General features: G+C 48.5%; 1 protein-coding gene across 1 annotated transcript in view; it reads right to left on the bottom strand.

Moving 5' to 3' along the window:
* The window catches only part of nau (myogenic-determination protein nautilus), a 40254-nt gene that overhangs the window by 8291 nt on the left and 9252 nt on the right, over positions 1-22711 (bottom strand). Inside the window, exon 4 of the mRNA XM_011149128.2 lies at positions 14698-14776. Within this exon, the coding sequence (XP_011147430.1) occupies positions 14698-14776 (79 nt within the window). The remainder of the gene's footprint in view (positions 1-14697; positions 14777-22711) is intronic.

The raw sequence follows: 22711 nt of genomic DNA, 5'->3' as shown, positions 1-22711 counted from the left end.
CTGTATCTCCAAGCGAAGAGGAAGCAAGGATGTCGCGTAGATATAGACACGTAGACAATCGCGAGCTCATGCGACTCTAACGACCTCTTCGTTTCTTCTTCCTTTTTTCCGACATCGACCCCGCGGCTGCGAGGACGCTTCGTTCTAATTGATCCTATTTCGGCCGGCTGGTCGCTGTGTATATCGTCGAAATGGGTTGCTCTTCGCCCACGTGGAATAATTTCGGGTGCGAAGGCTAAACGCCGCTGCCGGTCGACTTTCTTTTGGGAAAAATGTCCGGCCGGGCTAACGCTCTTCTCTGCGGCGAGCTTAGAGCGCCTCTTGTCCCGGCAAGAGTTCGCAGCCACCGATGCGTTTCTCGCTAATGAGCGGGAATCAAAGGTTCGTTGTATCGTCGGAGGAGGTCCGCGCTCGCGCTCGCGCGCGGATTCGGCAAATCGTCTAGGACACGTCTTTGAAGATGGAAATGCAATTAAGTCGTCTCAATTTACTCGCTGTTCCGCGAGCATCCGGCGTTCTAAATGAGGGATCGTTCGACGGAACCCGGGGGACCCGGTGCGCAAGATCGGCTCGCGTATCGATCACGTGCGGTCGTCGAAAAGACGACGTCGACGTCCGCGTTTCAATTAGTTTCAATTAGACGGCTGCTTCTTTCTCTCGTGCGTTGCGCGTGAACTGCATCGCGTATCGACGCGCATGACCATTAACGCCGAAGCTCCGCCAAGCGGTCGACCAGCTGATCGATTTTCAAAGTTCGCAAGTGAGAATTGCTTGAACTTGCGCGACAATGCACGCAATTTTGTACTTTTTCGACAGACGTCGGATGAAAGTAACAAAGAAACGAATAAACATTTCTGCCCTCGCGTCCTTCCAACGCGTGCTTCTTCTCACGGACCCTCAAAGAACCCGTGATTCTCGGTTATTCCGGTAGAAATAGGCCGCGTTAATCGTCGGTAGTCCTGGTGTTAATCTGCGTGCGTGCGTGCGTGCGTGCGAAAAGATCGAGCGGCGCGCGAAGGGGAGACAGAAAAGGCTCGTCGTCGATTCCTTTATTCCTTTAGTGACGGTGCGAGCGAGCGAGCGAGCGAGCACGCGGGGGAATAACGTTTTCCGGATACATTAGCGGATTCCTGGTGCAACGGAGTATGTACCTTGGCTGCGTTTTCGTCCGCGCTTAAATTCGCGTTCCACCGCGCCGAGGACTCCGGCGACGATGCGTCATACTAATGTACCGTGGCAATATATGGCACTCCGGCGGCGGCGGCTTGAATTTTCTTATCCTCCCGACGAAAGCGCGAGTATTTTTCGAGGTAACTTGTCGCGCGAGCGCGAACGTGAGCGCGAATATTTATTCGTCGCACGATGCCTTGCGGAGAATTCCGCGTAAGTCAAGTCGAGTGATTCGAGTTGTCCGCTGATTTATGCGACCTGATTTTTTAAATGATTTATCAAATTGGATTTAATAAGACCGCTTGTGAGACAGCCCGTGGCGTCTCGTCCTGCCCCTCCCCCCCCCTCCCCCTCCCTCTGCTTCTTCTCACTCCGTCTTATCCCGCGACGAGAATTCGCGCCGGTGGGTGTCTTTCGGAATTAACATTGCAGAAAAGCTCGATAAGTTCCGGGATGAGAAACTAATGACGCGAGGATCCGTTGCAAAACGAATGAAAATGAAAAGAAATTCAGATCGTGGAAGATTGGATGAGAGCAAGAGGCAGGAGTATATACGATGGAGATATTTCTAAGGTGAAAAAGATAATGGCCTGTAAGAGTCAGGTCGCAAGATGAATGACTTTGGACACAAGCCGGAGGACGGACGATAATAATGCGTCAACGTGTGTAAATATTGCGTAAAAACATGCGTGACAATATTACTACGTGAAGCGATATATCGATATATAAGCGGTACTTCGCAGCAGGTCGATTGTCTCTCAGGATCGAAAACGCGCAATATTCGCCCGACGTTGTAAACGCGTATGAAGTTGGCGTCCCATCAGCGAGAAACAATCACTTGTATTGCCTTAAGAGCGATGTAATTTACGAGGGCACGTAAATACTCGACGTGCGTGCCTTTGAGCGTCTCAACAAGTCGTTTGATCGTCAAGCACAGCAAACTTCTGCCCTACACCTCGCATACCGCACATCCAAATCGGGCGACGCGCGCGCAAAGGAAGCACATTAAAGACGAGGCCGTCATCGTCTCTCAGCGCCTCATATCGCGGCGTTACTCGAATCACATCGCGAGGGTACGTTCTCGCTGTGATCGCGATGATCAAAAGAGCAATCACTGAGTCGCGATGGAAACAAACAACTTGCAAATTATTCGCATCGAGAAGCGCATCCATTTCCCTACGACGTAAACGTGCGTTAAATCTCGCCTTTCGATATCCAACCGAGCAAACAAAGTCGACAAGTCAGAGCAACTAACACGCTGCCTGCCACAGGATTAACGCTAAGGAAAGTTGCGTGTTCCCGACGCCATTTAAAAAAGGTGTGACATCTTAATGCGAAAGAGGAAGATACGTCGGGAGGAATATTCTCCGTATAAAATAATAAATTAAAGAAATGATGAAGCCAAATATTATCGTTCATGTCTTGATCTTTTACAAAATGAATGACATCGGATAATTATGTTGGAGAATCTTCCGGCGCTATTTAAAAAAGAAACGAATTAATTAATTATATTTATTATTATTCAGAGTTTATATATATTTATAGAATTCGTTGATATATTGAGAATCAAAGTTCTCGAAGTATAAATCCGTTTCTGAATTTTGTTCGTACGTTACAAAATGACTCTCATTCAATGCAACTTCTTTTATAATGCTAACAGCGAAATTCTTTACATTGTTTTACCTATCTAGATCAACTGTTGCGGATGATTGTAAAATTTGTCCGAACGGTCACATTTTCAACGCCCACGGGGGGCGACAAGTCACAAAATATGGTAAATCCCCAACACGAGACGCGCGTTAACGCCGATGACTGAAAATCCGAGCAAGTTCGAAATTGCCACAAATTCCTGCCGACTTCTAATATTTCCGCACGCTGCCATCGCCGAGCGCGACCCAACAACCGAACAACAACAATACCCGCGGGTCGCACCTGCATTTCGCCCGTAATCACGCCCGTTCATCCCGCCCACGACCATCGGAAAAGACACCCGATCATCCCTCCGATCTCTCCGCAGGTCCCGAACCGCGACGGGCTTCTTCGCATTTCGCGAGGGCGCGTTCGCGAACGCGCGCACGTTCGCTTCGACGACGACGACGACGACGACGACGACGACGACTGTTTTCGAATAACGGCAATTAAATGGGACGTAACGGCGGTGCATCAATTAAAATAATCAGGCTCCACCGCGCTGGCTAGTGGGACACGCTTCGCTAAGTCGCTTGGCAGCCGGTATAGTCGCGGCTGGTATAGATAGGCTTCACGCGTGTTCTAGCGCAATCATAAATTACGCGGCAGGCCGCGGTCGCGACGTAACGAGGGGATCGGCTGGATATCAAGCTTTTACCGCTTTATCCCCAGCCGATCCAGCACGAGTCGCTCCCGCGCGTGTCCGGCCCGGCGCGGCAGCTCGCGCCCGCGCGATTTATCGGTACCGCACGGCGACGCAGGTGCGCCCCGGGTCGAAGGTCTCGTCCCGACGCGGGGTGTCGGCGTATTCCCGAGCCGACTCTCGGATCCCAATCGAGTCGGACGCGCGCGACGGCACGGTCGGATAAAGCGCGGGTGCGAACTCATTCGCGCGAAAATGCATTTGTCTTGATCACAGCGTGGATTAGCGGGCCCGCTTCTGTTTACGTAATCGAGCGTTCGCGCTTTACGCTCGCTCGACCGGCACGCCGAAGCCGTGACTGGCGCGTAATCGCTTTGAGACGAGGTCCTCCCTAATTGACGATTTTGTTTTATGGAACGTTGGATTTAATAAAGCCGATGGAAATAGTACGGGCGCGCGGCCTAAGTCGCGCCCGCCGTTCGGCTTCGCGTTCGCGTTCGTCGCCGTGATTCATGGGATAGAATGTGTAAGGAGAGAGAAATGACCGTGCGCGGGACATTACTCACACACGCGCGCGCTCGGCCTCATATTCGTACACTGCAACGTTGGGCGCGATGGACTGATTATGCCGCGATTACATTGTATATGCAATTTTAATCGAATGTGTCAGCTTTCCTGCGGAAGAGAACGACGATTTCAGCTGTCGCTTACGAAGGAATTCTGGAAGGGAAATGTTTCATCTTTTTCTTTGAACATATTTAACAAATGTTATTTCCCAAAAGATTCTATTGATTGAAATGATTTAAATGACATAATTTAAAGAAGGGAGGAGAATTCATTAGAAGAGAATCTGAGAAACAAATTAAATTTATATAAGAAATGGAAAAATGTTGCATTTCTTTATATCCAGAATATCTAGAATTGATGCAATTAGTGAAAAATAAAAAAGATGGGCCTAGATACATGAGAAATGAAAAATGATAGAAAGTAATACAAAAGGAACATACAAGAGAGCGACAGAAGAAGATTCAGCGTCGGGGAAAGATATTTTTTCTCTGTCGCATATAGTATCGCTGATATCGCTGACTTCGTCATGAAACATATATGGTCATGACGCTCGAAATGCGACTGTCAAATTGGTGACCGATACGAATTCTCTTAAGAGGGAAACGAACGCTCGGCTCTCGCGGAGGATTGCGCGAGTAAATGCGGAACAGACGATAAAGTAACGCGCGCGAGACGACCGGCGAAGTATGCGCCACGCTTGCCAATAGCCAGGTATTCATTAACGCTAATTAATCCCGAGTTATTTTAATAGACGGTGCCGCGTCGCGACGGTCGCGGCACTGGCTTTAAACACACGGCATTGTTATCGGGCTCGTTTTGCGGACGTTGCGCGGCAATGAGCGCCGCGCGCCGAGATTTCGTCCCGTGATTCATCAAGTGGACGTACGAGAACGATCACGGTCGTGTCTCTCGTGCATCTCCTTGCGAAAACTTCGGTATCCGATACTAATTATCACGTCGGCAACCTCACTCTTGCTTTTGCATCCCGTCCTGCGGCGAGAAGAAGCCTGCAGCCGTGTTCATTCGCACGTCGCATAATTGTACGTATTACGGAAGCTGATCGCGTATATCTCCTCGCTTTTCCTCACATAAAAAAATATTATCCTCCTATTAAAAAAGAAAAAGAAAAAATAAACTCGATCATTCGGTTTACGTTTCTTCATTTAGATAATGTGTGATTTTATCCTTGCCGAAAATTATTTTCTTGATAATAATATCTGAAAAGACCATACAAGTTTCAAAAAAGTTCATTATAATATCGAGAAAGAGCAATTTATTTTCCTTTTCAAGAATATATTATCAAACTTATATAAGAAGTAAACCTAATTTTTATTTTAATCTATATTTATAATATTCTTGCTTCAATTTAATGTTTTTTTAATTTAAGCGTCAAATTTACTGGAGTACAGAACATTTTTGAGTAAATTTATTGTCGAGGGCAGGCACGAAGCAATAAATGAGAAATCCGTGTTTCCGCATCTCGGTAAAAATAAATCGATGCGTTATTACCTTCCGCATTCCAATTCAGGAAATTGCAACAAATCTACATTTTTCCTTCGATATTTTATTCGCGCATAACTTTACTCCCATTCGCCGTTTTAATCTCAGCGAAATATTAACAGATGTTTCCGGTCTGATTTAAATAATTCTATTGTCCAAACAAAATGTTTGTATACCATGAAAAATGAAAAAATTCGATGTCCTACCTTTTAATTAAATGAAACTATACTAGTCTCACATCAACTACTCATAGTAGTTCAATCAACTGCGAATTAATTATACACAGAGAGAACGATTTAGTTGAATTTAACAAATGCTTATTTAGAATAGTTCAAATAAATTTTTGGATTGATCGAACGAAGTTTTGTTTGACGCAACAAAAATATTTTGTTGCAGCTTAGTTCCAACGAAATGTTTCTGTTGCGTCAAACAAAATTTTGTTCGACCAATCAAAAAATTTATTTCGACTATTCCAAATAAGCATTCGTTAGATTCAACTAAATCGTTCTCTCTATGCAGAGTCTATGAAAGCTGCGCAACAATGTTGATAAAGAATAATTTCTTTTAGGTAGTACATTTCGCAACGTTACGCACAAAATAAAATATTAGTTTGTGTGCAACGTTGCGACACATTAAATTGAGAAATGGGGAGAGAAGGAATTTAAAATATAACACGTAAGGGATATAAGATCGATTTGCTAATGGAGAGGTGGCTACCGCTCTGTACGTTTAACATAGAAAATGTCATAGGCGCTGTAATCAGTTCGCAGTCCCTCCTTTTCTTTCCACGCAAGATATTCTCGCGTACATACCGCAGAATACTGCATTTGAGTAAATGTTATTGTTTCAAGTATTTCATGGATTCATGTATTCGCAAATCTGTTATAAGTTTATTCTAGTCTCAAGTTTGCTCAAAATACATTCTGAATCCTAGTAGATTCGGCACTTCAATCGAGAACGTTAAATTAAAAATAGAAATTCGCTTCGTTTTTTTTTCTACACGGAGTATAAATTTATAATACTCGTTAAGAAAGGGATGATAAGTCCTTTATTTTTGAGTACATGATATTACGAGCTTTCCTTCAATTTGCGCGAGTGCATTTTTAAAGATTATTGTCGAGGAAATATACTTCGTCGAAGATAAGCATTGCTCAAGGTGCGAAGAAAGTAAACTGAGGGAGAGCAAACTGATCTGACTTTTCTCAGCAGTGGAATAATATTGTTCTCGGTGTATCGAAACTTACACCGTCTCGAAAATAATTCCCAGAATAATTCAGGGCAAGAGAGCGCGAGCGTCGCCGCAGATGCTCCCTTCGCTCCGACCTCTCCTTATCCCGAATGATCGCTCTTATCGAACGATCTCAGCCGCCCGAGCATTAGGTGGACGTTCCGCGCGATGTCGAGTACGGACTTGGCCGGGATCCACGAGCTATATTATCGGTGCGCCGCGGAGAGAGAGAGAGAGAGAGAGAGGGAGAGAGTCGCGTTAATCCGCGTATATTCCTCCCTGTATCCGCCCTTCCGTGTATCGGGCTCTCGCGAACGAACGCGGGTCTACCGCTTCGCGCACGTCGCGTCATCGGCGTCGTGACATCGCGCGAGCGCAGTCCGAGTGCTACCGCGCGCAAATGAAGCTTGCTTTGGAACCGATCCACGATACTTGTACGTGCGTACACTTGCTCGCGTTCTTGGCAGCGGACTCTGCACGCTCTCTTCGCCGAGAATTCAAAAAGTCCCGCGGGCCTAAGGCGGCGTGCACATCAGCGAACGATAAGCGCGAAAGGCTCGAGAGCGGCGGATGAGCCGCGAGCAACAAGGTACTATAGATGAGCTGTGAGCCGCGAACAGCGCGAAACGCGCGAGCTGTGAAGTACGAGGCGCCGAAGCGAATGAGGTGTGGGCTGTATGAGCTCGCGGCTCGTTAAATCACCCCCGCGACGGTGACTTATGGCCCCTCCCCGCCCCCCCTCCCGTTCATTGAACACGCTCAATTTTATCACGAGCGCGTTAACATTCCTTTGACACTACCGAGCGTGGGAACTGCTGCGCTTTATCGTAGCAAAAAGGAGTCCGTTGTCAAGAAATATTGGAGAAACCCCGGCATTGTGTGCGTCATTCGCGCACGGAAGAAAGGACTGGTTGAATTAACGTGACAATGAGTGGACCAAATGCGCTTGGATCGACGGAAACAGAATTTCGGGCGCTTAACAACTAAATCCGGTTCTGAGGGGGGAGCAGAAGATTCGCTCCCTTCGTTCGATTTGATTCGTCTGTTGTCGCGTTCATTCGCGTTCATTCTTTCGTCTGTTATTGCGTTATTGCGGATCGTTGATAACCCTCGATCTCTCCTTGCGCGTTAACGCCGTGAATTAATGAATCCGATGAACGAGACACTTCGGAAATGTGAATAACGCAACGGCCGATCCTAAAGCAAAGTTTCTCCGTCTTGATACGAACGTTACCTACGCGTCCAACGCGGCGCAGACCGAGGAACTTGATCGAGTCGGAATGTATCTTCTCGCAAGCTATTAACAGGAAAGACACGTATGCGGCGCGTGTGACGTAAGTTGGCGCGTCCACGCCTTTCACATGTTCGAAGTAACCGTATCGTGACAACTTGCCGACGATGATATCGTTCCACCATTATCCAGTCAGGATATTGGAATAATCGAAGGTACTCCCGAGTACCTTTTTGCCGTTATAAATTAGCGACGAATTAATTACGAGACAGGTGCCCTCTACTCTGACATTTTGGCTCATAGAGAAGAGAACGAATCCTCCTTCTCTCCCCTCTCTTTCAAAAGAATCGACACGACCGATTACGAGCCACCGTCACGTCGATATCAGTCGACGTGACTGTCAAACGATTCGAAATCTGAAGTCTCATTAACCATTTGCAATTAGTCAGATCTGCGACCGACAGTGTGCACGCGTTTGCTCGGCGAAGACATTACGTCCTGGGAGAGGTGATCTCGACCCGCAATCTCGATTCGCGAGAAGAAGAGAAGTGCAATCGGCCGATCGCGATCGCGATTCCCGAAGAGAGCGTCGCTCTCTTTGAGGCTCGTTCGAGTCCCGCGCGCGCGCGCGCGCGCGCGCACACGCACGCGCGCACCGCAGCGCTCATCTATTTTCAGAATGTAGGCCAATTAATCCCGCCGCATTTTCGGCGCGCACGGCGGAAAAACGAAAACATTACAAGTGTCTCACGGAAATAGCCCGCGGGGATAAATGTCCAAGTACCGGTCGCCCCGCTCCGTTCTCGCTCTGCGTCTCTCTCCCCTCCTCCTCCCGCCCCCTTCCCCCTTTCGATCTCTCCCTCCCTCTCTTCCTCCTGTGCGGCCGCGTGAGTGCGTTACGGCAGTCGCATAAACGCAATAATTTAATAGGGAACATATGTAACTCCGCTAGTTGCTTCGACGCGCGGCCACCCTCCGCGAGCCGTCACGCAACGCGCGGATGCCCGAGCAGAAGCTCAGGCGCTCGAATTCTCATGCTCGACGGCTCCGTCGCGTCTCTCGACGAATGGTCTGTCCGCGATGTCTTTTAACGAATCGAGCGCGCACGCTTCACCGGCAAGTCTTTCGTCGAACCGCTAACGATCGGCCGCGCGAACGATGAAACATCGAATCGCGACATTGACGCGGTTTATTCACATTAGCCGTTCCACCGCGACGGCGGAACGTTATTTCGCTTCTCGAGCTTGTCCTCCTCCGGTCGGGCCATCGGTGTTATCAACAGCAGCCGGACCCGCGTCTTCAGCCGCGGACGCTTTCGCGGCTGCCGCGAGTCGTCGAGCGTGCGCGGCCACGCAGAGTGCACCGAGAGTCTCTTGATCTCGATGACGATGGCCTTAATGACGTTTACACGAGGAACATTCGGCGTTTACGAGCGGATAAACGACGCGCGTAGAAATGAGAGATCGTGCTCGCGCTCCTCGGGGAAGAGGGGGGCGTCGAGAGTAGCGGCGCCGTAACGCGATGAGAAATAAATTTGTTAGCGCTTGATGGCGCGTATAAATAGCGCGTATCGTTACCGCGCGTTACCGGCGGATCGTAATCCGACGTGGTGAGCAGGGCGCGAGCGAGAAGCAGGGAGTGAGGAATTAATCGGGGGATATAACCTTCGCATTAGACGATTTAAAGGCGGAATTGAGCGAGCGACGATAAATCAGCGCGACCACGACGAACGCAAAGTAAATGAAGAAAAGCGAGCGGCGTCAGAGGGGATGCGATAATCATCAACTTCCTTGACCAGCCGCCTCGGACACAATAGCGCGTTTAGCGCGCGAACGGACGGCGGTTCAGTGTCCTTCGTTTGTCGCGACGACTTGACGAGCGACAAGCATCGACGAGGCGGAAAGCGTCCCTCGCGGCGGGCGTGTTTCGCGTGCGATTCTTCAAGCGCGACGACGCGACTCTTCGGGGGCGATCAGTCGCGAGAAAGATCGACGTTGCGGATCGGAGATGAGCGGCCATCAAGAGAGACGACGCTCTCTTGGCGTGCGAACGATCGAAATTGCGCAGGCGGTCGACCGGAAAATAGGGCCGCTCCCTCTCGAACGCGCGCGCGCGACTGCTGCCTGTCGAATAATTTATATCCTGAAGAGCGCGACGCGACGCGCCGTTTCGCTTTTCGTCTTCGCGCGTCGTCTCCGGGATATCTTCACGAGAGCGAGCGAGGAGAGCGAAACGAATGGCGCGTAATACGCCTGCATGTGCGCGCCAGAGACTTGATCCGTTGGGCGATCGACCGTCGAAGAACCGAGCGACCGCGAGCTATTGACAGCGGGATTAATTCGAGCTCCATATTGCAGGGTGCGCGCGATCGAGAAACGTCGGCGGATAAACCGCTGGACGAATGACGGATAAATGTCGGACGAGCGCATAAATATGCGATCGGCCAAAAATCCGTCGGACCGTCGATCGATCTTCCGGCAGCGCGATCGGCAACGTCGAAGCGTCGAGCTCGTTCTCCATTTTGAGCCGATTTGCATCTCGTGAATGCGCGCAACTTGATCGATATTAATTTATTCGCCGAATAATCGCTCTTTCGCGGGAGTATCGATAAAATTATACCAAAATTGTTCGCACGCATATTTCATCGTGCCTGAACAATGATATTTCGGCGGCAAGGGAGGGGAGAGGAAGCGAACGGGGTGGAGCCCATTGGAAACGCACACCAGGAAGCTAAGAGGGTGGATGTTCGATATTCGATATCGGACATACTTGCGCGCGCGCGCACACAAACACACACACACACACACACACAGCGCTAGAGTAAGTACGTGTTTGCGTTTATTTGAAAAAGCAAACCAAACAGCTAGATATAACGGCACATACTGAATTTATTGCCTCTATTGTCTTCGCGTATCGGATATCAAACATCCGCGCAATATAGCCGAATCCATTATTCGAGTGCTCTGTCGAGCCTTTAAATGCGTCTACGTTCCGGCTATCCGAAGGCTCTTTACAATCATTTCCCAGGGATAAAGGCGAATTAATATCCGTTTTTCTTCCCTTCTGTTCCCGTTTGTTCGTTCGCATTAGATGTTAACGAGACCGTAACCGGCAAATATTCCCGTTTTCCTCCGCCCCCTTTCATAAAGTGTCTCTCCGCGAGCCCTCGAACGACGTTTCCCTGTATATCCGGCCGAACGCGGGGCGGGGGGGGGGGGAGGGGGGCAATTGGCCGCGTAGTATCAGACGCTCGCTCGCGGCATACGTTTTACCGGCGACACGGAAAGGGCGGGCGAGCACCAGATGCGACAAAGCATTTTTAACCCTTTCCCCTTTTTTCGGGGGCGTTGTGCAAAGTTTTAATAGAGCTGAAAACGCGCGAAAGGATGCAGCCGGGATGAAGTTTTTGGAAACCGTGCGGCACACGCCAAGTTTATATAACTTACGGGAGTAGTCGAAATGAATGACCGTGAGCTGGGCTTGGCTCACGAAACCTGAGGACGGGGGGAGGGAGGAAGGTTGTTTAGATCGCGAGAGAAAGAGAAGAGAGAGAGAGAGAGAGAGAGAGGGAGGGAGGGCAAGATGCCCTCCCTCTCGGTACCGGTAGAGGCTGAATCGCCGGGCGCACCGGAATCTCATGAATATCAAAATTGGAATCGGCGGCGAATCGCGCTTCCGCGCTAAATTTTCCCGCGGTCTTTATCCGCTGACTGCGCGAACTCGGGGCAACCTGATTCTAATCTCGCTCTAATGAATTTGCCCGACACAGTCGCAAATTTGCTCGGCAATTTGCGAGCTGTTTTCATCGATCGTATACTCGGCTCGGCCCCGGGCGCGGAGGAGCTCGTCAGCTCGATCGGCTAAATTTGCCGAAATAACACTCTCCGTTTCTCCCTCGTTTTTTCACCGACTCGCCGAGCGCGTGAGCGCTCTTTAACCCTGAGAACCGCACACGCGAGACGCGCGATTGGGTTCCCCGGAAAAGGAAGGAAAAGAAAAGTGGCAGAAGAGGAGACAATTCACGAATCATTTTCACGACGCTTTCCGAGCGGATGAGCGCGAGAGCGCGCGTATCCTGTATATTTCGTCATGCTCCAGTCTGTTTTATTTAACACGCTTCTCTCCGCTTGTATCTGGTGTCGCCGGGATATGACATTCGGTCCGATTATCCAGATTCTGCGCGCCAACTCGCGCACTCGCTGTCGCCTCAGCTGTTTTATTAGCACGACTGCGTCGTGGCCGCTCTCGCTCGAGTGTCGCGCGATCTCGTCGGTTTCCACGTACGTACGAAGATTTCCGTAGGTACGATATATCGTCTTTACGCGCGAGCGAACGCTCTCCCCGGCGGGGGGGGGGGGAGGGAAATGTCGCAGGAGAGCGCAGAGCGCGCGGAGGCGCGCACGGGTGGGCTATCTATAGCGGCGAGTGTAACCGAATGGAGTCCCCGGGTGTCACTCAAGGGTGACAAAACTCATTAATACCGATCTGCTTAATGCTCCGTCTCGTGTCCGACATTAATCTACTTTAAAAATACCTGTAGCGCGCGATGACCCGCCATTTTAGATCATCCATGTCGACTTACTTTGTACGAGAGGTACACCCGAACGCTCGGAGAGTCGTTGGGGATGTACGAGAAACAGACACACACACACACATACACACATACACACATGCACCACGCCCGCTTATCCTGCCGTTATAACACTCTCTCACTGACATCGCGACACACGTGTCCTCTCTTTTCCTCTCTGGAGAAACTTCTCGAGGGTACCCGCTGCCGAGGAAGCCGAGCCGACGATCGTGTAGCCCGGAAAGGAAAGGAAAACGGAAGCCTCGACGGAAGTTTCGAGCCGAACTCTCTCTCCCCCCCCCCCGCCCCGGGCCTTATCGCCTCTCTTTGGCCGCCATTTAAACTATTTCGGACGAGCCTGCGCGACCAATCTTGTGACTCACACGGACGGTGTGAGATATTATTTTTGTATCCTGACCTTATAACCGCCACGACAACATCTCCGATACCGACGACGTCGTCGTCGTCGTCGACGCCGCATACAGGATTATCATCGGGAACGGGTCCTGTCTACCCTAGATGAGCGTGTTTGTCGCTTTCGCGACTGGCTCATGATGATTCCGTATTGGGGCTAGGGTGTGTTTGCAACGCGTTGACGATACGCGGCGACTCTCTCCGATTGATAGCAACGAAGTTTTCGTCGCCTCGCGCGTGCACGAGAGAGCGAAAATAGAAGATTTTACGATAGCCGTATTTCTTTTACGCAAACACAGACACACACACACACACACACACACGCACATACAGTGTATCGGGCAAGCAGCGGACGCGCTTTTAATAACCTCGACTTTGTAACGAAACTGTCGCTTTTCCATCGATTGTAATTTCACTCGATACTTTGATGGGAATTTGAAATTTAATCGACGAGTCGGAGAGGAGATGCAGGGAAACAGTGACTATCAATGTCCCCTTTTCAGTCAGACTTTTGCTCGCGCAAAGTGGCAACTTTGTCGCAGAATCAGTCGTTAAAAACACATCCGGTGGTCGCGCGTATACGCTGTACACGCGCGTAGAAACAAAAACGCACGTATAGGCACGCACACTAGCAACTACCGTAAGTATCTTCTATTTTTGCTCGGCGCGCGCGTGAGACAACGAGAGCGAATTTAATGTTATGGTCCCTTGAATCCCGTGGCCGTGTAACGACCGTGACTGGCTACTGCCGCGATGCGGCCTTATGCGATGCAGATGGCGATGATTTTTTGCGCGACAGGGCGAGTCATGCGAGCGGCGAGAATTCGCGGGGCTGCACGCGGTGCGCTAATCATTCGGCGTTTCTTCTGCGGCAGGATACGCGCCGGCATGCACCAGACGTGCTCTTTCTTCTAACGACTTTTCCGCGCCACGTGCACACCGCACCGCGATCACCGCACTCGGTAATCGCGCTTGACACGCATATTTCCAAGTTGTAATTTGATTCAAGTCCCGCGCGAAAAGCCGAGCGGGGTCGCCTGGCGCGCCGGAAATTGAAGCCTCAGCCGACCTTGCGATTTGTCGCGCGTTTCTCGTTGATCTTCAACGATCGACAACTTCTTCAGCAATCGATTTCAACGTTGGTCTTGAGTGTCACTTTAATTAAATCGCAAAAGTTACATTGTGCTCCAGCGTGAAAGAGGAAACTTATCATTCTTATCCATCGCTCGCTTGTCAAAGTTTCGCTCTTTCGATTGGCTCAAATTTATGTGCACAATCTCATATCTCTATTTTAATTTGAGAGACAAGTTTCCTTCCCCTCCCCCATCTTCCCTCTTAGTGCAGTCCGTTCCCCACACTGGGCCGGTGTAACTGCCGTTTGGGGAAAATTCACTTATCAATACCGACGATAGATGTACCGACAATTGCCAAATCCGAACTGACACGTACGCGATCGTTTTTACTTTCCGTTAGCACGACATCGTCGAAGCGATTAGTCGTAGCTGACGTCTCGCGATGGCCGGCGTTTGGTGTCGTCTTCATTATGTAACCCGACTCTGGTTACGGTCTCTGGAAGATTCCTCACGGAGCAAGGGGGCGGGTCTCGGCGTTAAGTACTTTACCCCGAGAGCCTAAATTTGTAAGTAACCGCGCACGCAGGGTGGAACGCGAGTAATACCACTCACCGTTAATTGGTTGAAACCTTGCCAAAGGATCCGAAAATTGCCGAAGTCTGTCCGTCACGTACTGCGGTGACTCTCCATTCTGTAAATAAGAGAAACGAATGTAGCCGCGCGCTCAATGTAGCTGTTCCGTGTGTCGGTCGTGCTCTCTCTTTCTCTCTCTCTCCCTCTCTCTCTCTCTCTCTCTCTCACACACACACACACACACGCACACAATCACACCTTCTCGCTCTCCTTCTCTTTCTCCGTCTCTCTCACTCTCCCGGCGACGCAAATAAAACACGGCACGTCACGAGTGCATCATTTGCGAGGTCGTAGAAGCGTGCCTCGGAATAATAGATTCTCAATAGATGGAGTTACGGCAGAGACGACGGTTCCGAATTAAATCGACCAACTATCTCGCGCAAATACCTTCCGATTGGAAGGCATCGATCGCGCGCCCGTTACTTCGCTTCGCTCTCCGCCAACCTCCGAGTCCGTTCGTTTTGCACTTGCACTTTCTTCCGCGTGTCTCCCGACTCCCTTTCCTTTCTCTGCAAGTTTTCCTCGTAAGTTCGAGCGTATCCTTATTTCACTTCTCCCTCCTCCTCTCTCTCTCTCTCTATTTTCCCTCCCTGCAGCGGTTAAGACGTTAGAAACGTTCCAGTGGTAGGAATGATGGAAATGCAAAACGCTACTTGCATCATGCGTGCATAAAAATGCACGAGATGTATCATGGTCGTTTTTGCAGAAAGTATTCCGTGCGCAACCTACGTCAGGATTTATATTTTTCCCAAAGTAGGGGAGGGGAGGCAAAGCGGAGCGGTAATAAAGAAAAATCTCGGGGGCGGCGGCAAAAATATGCTGCGCAACTTTCATCGCGCTAATAATACCCGTTTGCCTCAATGGGACTAATTTCGGAGCAAGACCGGCCGGGGCGTCCAGTGAATTATCGAAAGAAAGTGCACTTCTCTTTTCATTCGTCGCGTTTGGCGTTTGAGCGATAAAATTGTCCTCGCCCAGCCTCTGATGACGCTGTTGTTTAATGAGACAACACATGGCTCACCGGCGCCGGCGGCCATCTAATGATGCATCCGAATATGCACTTCCTTCGAAACGGCCGTGAAGAAACTCGCTTGCTGCTTGCCCGCAAACATTCGTCGAGGGATGCACAGGGCGAAATGCGCGTTGGATTAAGGGGTAATATCCGAGTGAACGCCTGAAAACACAGAGTAAGTTTGGGAATTTTTTGTAGTTAGATAATAAAATAGATGGAAAATTGGTTCAAAGGCCTCTAACATGCATACCTTACACTACACAAAACAATTTTTTTGTTATTATTTTGCCTCAAGATGGCGGCGCTGGAGCTCTCCAAGTAAAACCATATTTTTCTCATGGGTCTCCGCGGCTTGCAGCAGAAGTGCCGTACACTTTCACTAAGGACAAAAGGCAAAATTTTTTGCTAATCTACATTAAATTTGCTAGAGAAGTACACACGTATATGTTGAAATATTGATTTTTGTAGAAATGCTGAACATTAGGAAAAAAGTTTCAGTTTTATCCAAGAAATTCAGCGAAAAAATATTTATAATAACAAAAGTTTTGAATCGATCGTAAAAATCATGTGTACTTCCGTAGAGAATTTAGTTTAGCAGCTACTGCAAAAATTTCCAGTGGATCCGATGAAATTTATTAAAGTTATGCTGTAAGCCAATTTGAAAAACCTGGTTTCTCTCGGAGAACTCCAGCGCCGCCATCTCGAGGCAAAATAATAACAAAAAAATTGTTTTGTGTAGTTTAAGGTATGCATGGTTAGAGGTCTTCAAACCAATTTTCCATCTATTTTATTATCTAACTACAAAAAATTCCCAAACTTACTCTGCGTTTTCAGGCGTTCACTCAGATGTTACCCCTTAAAGCAGCACGGAGAATATATACGTGTGTGCGTGTGTGTATGTGTAAGAAACGACATTATTGTCGCTCTCGGATCTCTAGATTTTCATTCGCATAAATTGCACGCAGCGACGTTATATTTATTGCCGTCGTTATCTCTCTACCGTGGAGAATTCACCTTGCCGTATAAAAACGCACACGTCGTGTACTGCGAAATATGTGAGATTTATATTGAAAAGTATTTTTCTCCGTCGTAATCATCCTCCCTCTAGCGTGTGATACGGAAGACGCATCGGCCGGCGAAAGCCACGTCGGAATTCGCTATATTGCGCTTAACTCCGCCACATAGGACACACACACACACATACATACGTCAACTTGCGATCAAGTTATTAAACGTAACCTCGCCGGAAGTTGAGAACGTTATTAACCGTATCTTCGTCTCGAGCTGGGGGCGTTAACTGACTGAAAATACGCGTTCGATAAACTGGGAATGATCAAGGACGAGGAAACGCAAGTGAAGAATATAGAGTCAGGGAGAAGGGGGAGAGGTGAGATATATTTTCGCGAAGATATAGACATCGCGATATCGATCAATGTCTTTGTATCTTTTTTTCGGACTGCTGGGAGCATTCGGCGAGAAGCGTATATATTCGAATAGCTCGGCTTCGTGACGTAGCGAATTAATCTCCGCCAAGTTATAGCGGCCACGAAACTCCGGTTGTATGTTCGAGTGAACCATTAACCCGGTCGAGCTTCAGTTTATCCTGTGGCCGAGGATCATCTTGAAGGTATTCGCGAGTGGAGCGTGACGGCGATAGGTGGGAAGCAGCGATGGGAGGAATCGCTGGAATTATCGTTACCCAATTTGCTTTCTCGACGCGCGCCACGCGACCCGAACACGAAGTTGCGCGAAATTGGGTCACTGCTGGCACATATCGGAGGGTAGAAAGCGCAAATTGAAAACTGAATGCGCTGTGCACTTGTTCGTTCTTCCCCCCGCTGCTCTCGTGTACGTGTGTGTGTGTGTGTGTGTGTGTGTGTGTGTGTGTGTGTGTGTGTGCGTGTATGTGTATGTATGTAAGAAACGATATTACTGTTGCCCTCGGATCTCTGGATTTTCACTCGCATAAATTGCACGCAGCGATATTTATATTTATTGCCGTCGTCATCTCTCTACCGTGGAGAATTCATCTCGCCGTGTAAAAGCACACACATCGTGTACTGCGAAATATGTGAGGTTTATATTGAAAAGTATTTTTCTCCGTCGTAATTATGCTCCCTCTAGCGTGTGATACAGAAGAGTGTAGCGTTTCTCTTTTCTTTTGTACGCAACTCACGTGTGTTCTCGTTCTCAGGTCGAAAGCGTCCGAGAGAGGAAAATTACAGGAACCGCAAGGAACAATTTCGCAGTTAATCACGATCGTTAATAATCATTAATTTTCGCGAATCGCCCTGTTTATGTCGGAATTCATGTCTGCAGAAATCTCTTTAGTGTGCCTCGAAAATACTCCTATTTCATTAGAAATACTCTCATTTTTTACGTGAGAAAATCAAGAGATGTACGAAATGATTCATTTTACTCAAATTAAAATAATTAGTCGACGACCGTCCGCGTTTGATATTTTCGTTTTTTTCGCTTTTACCGTCACTTCTCGTTTATATTATTCTGTCTTTATTACAGCACCGAGATATTTTTCTCCCTCCCCCTCACCCGGTCTCGCCGCTTTTATTTCAACGACAGGCTAACCGAAAGGCACTCGGATGAATTTGCATTCATTTCATTTTCGGCGACTACCGCCGTAGCATTCCGCAAAATGGTGAATGCTCCATTGCGTTCCGTTAATGCAACCACCACTTTCGGAGTCCTTCAGAACAGCTCGCGCAATATACATTATCGCGCACCATGGCGTCATAATCCAAACCCGCGTAATCATTCCTACGACATAATTGTGGTAACGCGCTTGGCTGTGAGCGATGCGCGGATTTGGCGATCTAATTAGACGATAAAATCGTGGCAGCGTAAGTCACACAATGGAACAACATCGTCAAAGAAATAGATGAGAATAACGAGAGGAGAACAATGGCAAAGAGACAGAAGACAGAGAAAACAGTGTGAGTCGCACCTCGGCATGCAGAAAGTAACGCCTTCAATCCCTTTCCAATTCCTTTTCTTTTTTCTTAACCAGAAGAAACCAGACGGAAGAAACTCGGAAGAATCAAAAATAAATATAAGCGACATATATTCTATGTATAGAAATATAGAAAAAATAGGGGCAAATTGACTTTGCTTAAGATTCAAATGCGATAAAAAGTCAATTCCCGATAAGTGTGATCGCACACAGGTGTAGCAACAATTATCTTGAAAAAGCGAGGAAACATACTTTCATTCGGGCGATTTTCATCGTCAGTTCGCGGATTTCTCGCGTTGCGACAAAATTTCGAAAAATAATCACAAGTCCGGCAGCCTTGGCGAGGCTTCGCAATCATTTTTCCGATTGCACCGACATAAATACGTGAAAACCAATCATGCTGGACCGCACGCCGCTCACTCGCGCATGACCCTCTTTCCCGATTGTCAAAACACTCAGCCGCGTGTTCGAGGGCGCGAGGGTGTAAAACAAGCGGGGGTATAAAAGAAACTTGCTGGTCTCGCGGGCGGCTAATGAATATTTATACGGCGGTATGGTATAGTTTTTTCCCCCCCGAACCGACTTATGCCGGCGAGCGTCGTAAACTCCGCAGGATACGTCGGCTCCTACGTGCCGTCCTCTCGCCTCGATTTAGGACGGTGTGCCGCGCCGAGAACGTTTACCGAAACAAAATGTCCCCGGGCTCGAAACATCGGCCGTTACTTACCAATCGTAGATCCTGCCGGTAATATACGTAAGCGTCGCCGCGCTCCGGGAATATATAAGCGCGCTAATGTAGCCGCCAGCCGCGATAATGCACCGCAGATCGCGACGACTGTGTAAATCGCGCGGCCTAAAGTGCGAAGATATTCTCCAGTCGGGCGCAGAGAGTGCCGAGTCGGTCGCATTCACCGGAAATCTCGGGGCATAATTTCATAACGTACGAGCGAAAAGAATCTCGCGCGGGAGAGCGCACTTTGGCGCTGTGTAAATCTCTTGCGTATCCACCACTGACAGCACGTTGCGGTGTACATCCATGGACAGCAATTCGTTCCACACTTGATGATTAGAAGGGTAAGTCTAAAAGATGTCCACCTCATTACAATTATAAAAATATTTGCTTAAGTGTCATATGCCGAGTATCGTAAAAGTAATATTACACAAGTATTACAAAGAACGATCCAGTACTTAATAATATTCATTTATATATGATGCTTAAATATTTTATATATTAGTACGATATGGTATAATAAAAAATATGTACGAGCATGCGCGCGCATATATGTGTGTGTGTGTGCAAGAGGCGTATTAGAGAGGATTAAAAGTTTTCTAATAGTGAGGTAAACATAAGGGAAGCTGCGGTTTTATCCTTGGATGAATTATCACATGAGCGCACAATTTGTGAGCTGTAGCGCTTAATTGGAGAAATTATTTCAACTCGCAAGAATTCAACTCGCGAAGTATCTCGGTTAATATTAAAGTACTCAAAAACTATAAAGAATTTTTCGTTGTTCGATTCAGTTTTTTACGTAGAATATGAAATCATCTTTAGGACATATCTATATCTATATATATATATATATATATATATAAAATGTGTGTTTAATAAAAATAATTACAAAATAATAAAGGAATTGTGTCTTTATCATGATTATGTGACATAGAAAAAAGATTGATTTATTATATAATATATTATTATTATTATATAAATATAGTTTTTTATAACTATACCTAGATTGCACAGAGGACGTGCTGGAATTATTTAGATATGTTTAATATGTTCTGAAAAATGTTCCAGGATATTAAAATGCCTGCGTTTTACGATACCCGGAATATGACTTGTACATGTATGTTTCTACCAGAGATGAAACAGGGTATCCTATGGACTTGACCCTTTACATCAAATGTAGGGCGAATTGTTGTTCATTGGTGCATAACCGCCGGGATGCTTGATGTGCGCGATCAATCGATCGTGCAATGTGACAATGAACAGCGTCCGCTAGTTACACGTTGCGAGTTGCCCGAGAGCAATTTTGTCTCGAAGAGAGTCCGGTCGAACGAGATTTTTCCTCTTTTCTCCTGCGCTGTTTTGTCAATGAAGTGAGGAAATTATACCTAAAATATTTCTCTTTCTTCCTCTCCGCTTCAGCATTCTCGCGAAATTCACGTGACGTGTAAGCAGCAAAAAGCATATACAACGATGTGTTGACTTGAAAATGCAAGTTTTCCAGGGGAAAAGCGGGGCGGAAGAGCGGGCGGTTTTTCGTGAGTTTTTCCATCGATTATCCTCCGGTAGCATCTGGCATGTCGCCAGACGGATCGTCGTCCCGCGTCGTGTTTAATCTTTTATTTGCGCCAAAATAACTCGATGATTTCCGAAGCGAAGTCCAGACGGGAAAGCAGCAATTATTACGCGCGATCCATAAAAACGACGTGTCGATGAGTCCTGCCGGGCAACATTCCAGATAAACGTCCACGCGCTGTAAATTTGCGCGTGGATGTCGAGAAAGAATCTCGAGATTTTCCGCGTTCTCCCGCCGCCTTTATCGCTAAAATCATTTTTGTAGCGTCCAATTTCTGACGGCGAGCCTCTTCATCACGCGGGAGCTTGACCTGATTGCGGTGAAGCTAGCGATATATTAGACGGACCTGAAATATCGCTCTCATCGTACACCCGAAAAATTGAGTAACCGCGTCGACGAAGCTTCGTTACTTTGACGATCCATCCTCCGCCCGTGAAATGTCGAGCGAGACAGAAGACGCGAACACGCGACGAGCTGGTCGCGGAATTATGTGTTTGATCAGCTGATTTATCGCCGATAAAACTCTTACAGAGGATATACCCTCGTGCTGAGGCTCGCGAGTCGTGCCTCCGGTCTTCCGAGCGCTTGAATATTTCCGATTAAATGCAACTAAACTCTGCATGCGCGCGCACACGCTGAGATATTTATTACACTTTTATAGCGACGTTACATTATACACTTTAAATTCTGACCTAGTTGCAGCGAACGGGAGAGGGAGGAGAAGACGGGGCGCGTTGGTACCCCGGCGCTTTGGCTTCGCGCGCTTACACGCGTGTGCACACACGCTGATATAAACATTCCATTCTACGTTCTAACACTTAAATTAACATGCTCCCGAGCGTTTTCCGCGGGATAACGCATTGCGCGCGGGCAACGCGAAAACGAATGAAATATCACACATCACTCCCCGCGCGCACGGGGATTCGATTGAAATCATAGTCGGAGGGTTGGGGGACTATTTTTGGAAATCATTGAAAAACGCGAAGCAGCCGCGCAGCAGGCGGCTGCTGGAAAGAGCGGAGAGCCGGAGCAACGAGGAGCAGCCGGAAATCAAAGTTTAACAAGAAGACGCTCGTTTCGACCGATATTGAAAGCTCGTTTTCCCCGTCAGTGGCTACCATCGAAGCATGCTCGGCGAGTGCGCATCGCTGCATTCCGGGGGTTGCAAGGGGCGCGGAATGAAGACCCGTGAGAGATCGGGGAGTCGCTCCTCGGTCTCTGCGAAAAACGGCGGTTGCTCTCCCTCACTCTCGCTTCCCTTCTGTCACTCCCTAACCTAACCCTCTTTCCTTTCCCTCTCATATCGACCAGCACGGCGCGTCGGAATGCCGATCGTCCTGCGAGTTCGCATCTTTTCTTTTCCTCATTCAGCCGCGCGCGCTTCACACACCCGGGGAACAGCACCCGCTAAACATCCCGCGCGCATTTTATTCGGCCCCATATCATCTATTTGTCCTCGGCGCATCTATATGCGGCCTCGCGGCGGACTATTCTCGGAGTGAAAGCCGCTCCTCTCGTCGCACCGTTCACTCGCCACCGCCGCCGCGTGTTTCGAGAAACGCTCCAACGTATCCAACGACGATACGCTGCCGTGACAGTGATACGCGGCTCTACGGGGATCATTAGGGTGCCTGCGACATTATCTGGCTGGCTGCGATCGACGAGGCGGCGCGGCGCGGCGCGGCGGCCGCCGCGGAGGACGCTGGGTCG

Source organism: Harpegnathos saltator, unplaced genomic scaffold (assembly GCF_003227715.2).
Source record: "Harpegnathos saltator strain DR-91 unplaced genomic scaffold, Hsal_v8.6 scaffold208, whole genome shotgun sequence".
NCBI lineage: Eukaryota > Metazoa > Arthropoda > Insecta > Hymenoptera > Formicidae > Harpegnathos > Harpegnathos saltator.
Note: the sequence above shows the minus strand (reverse complement) of the source record. Positions and strands in the feature narration are given on the sequence as shown.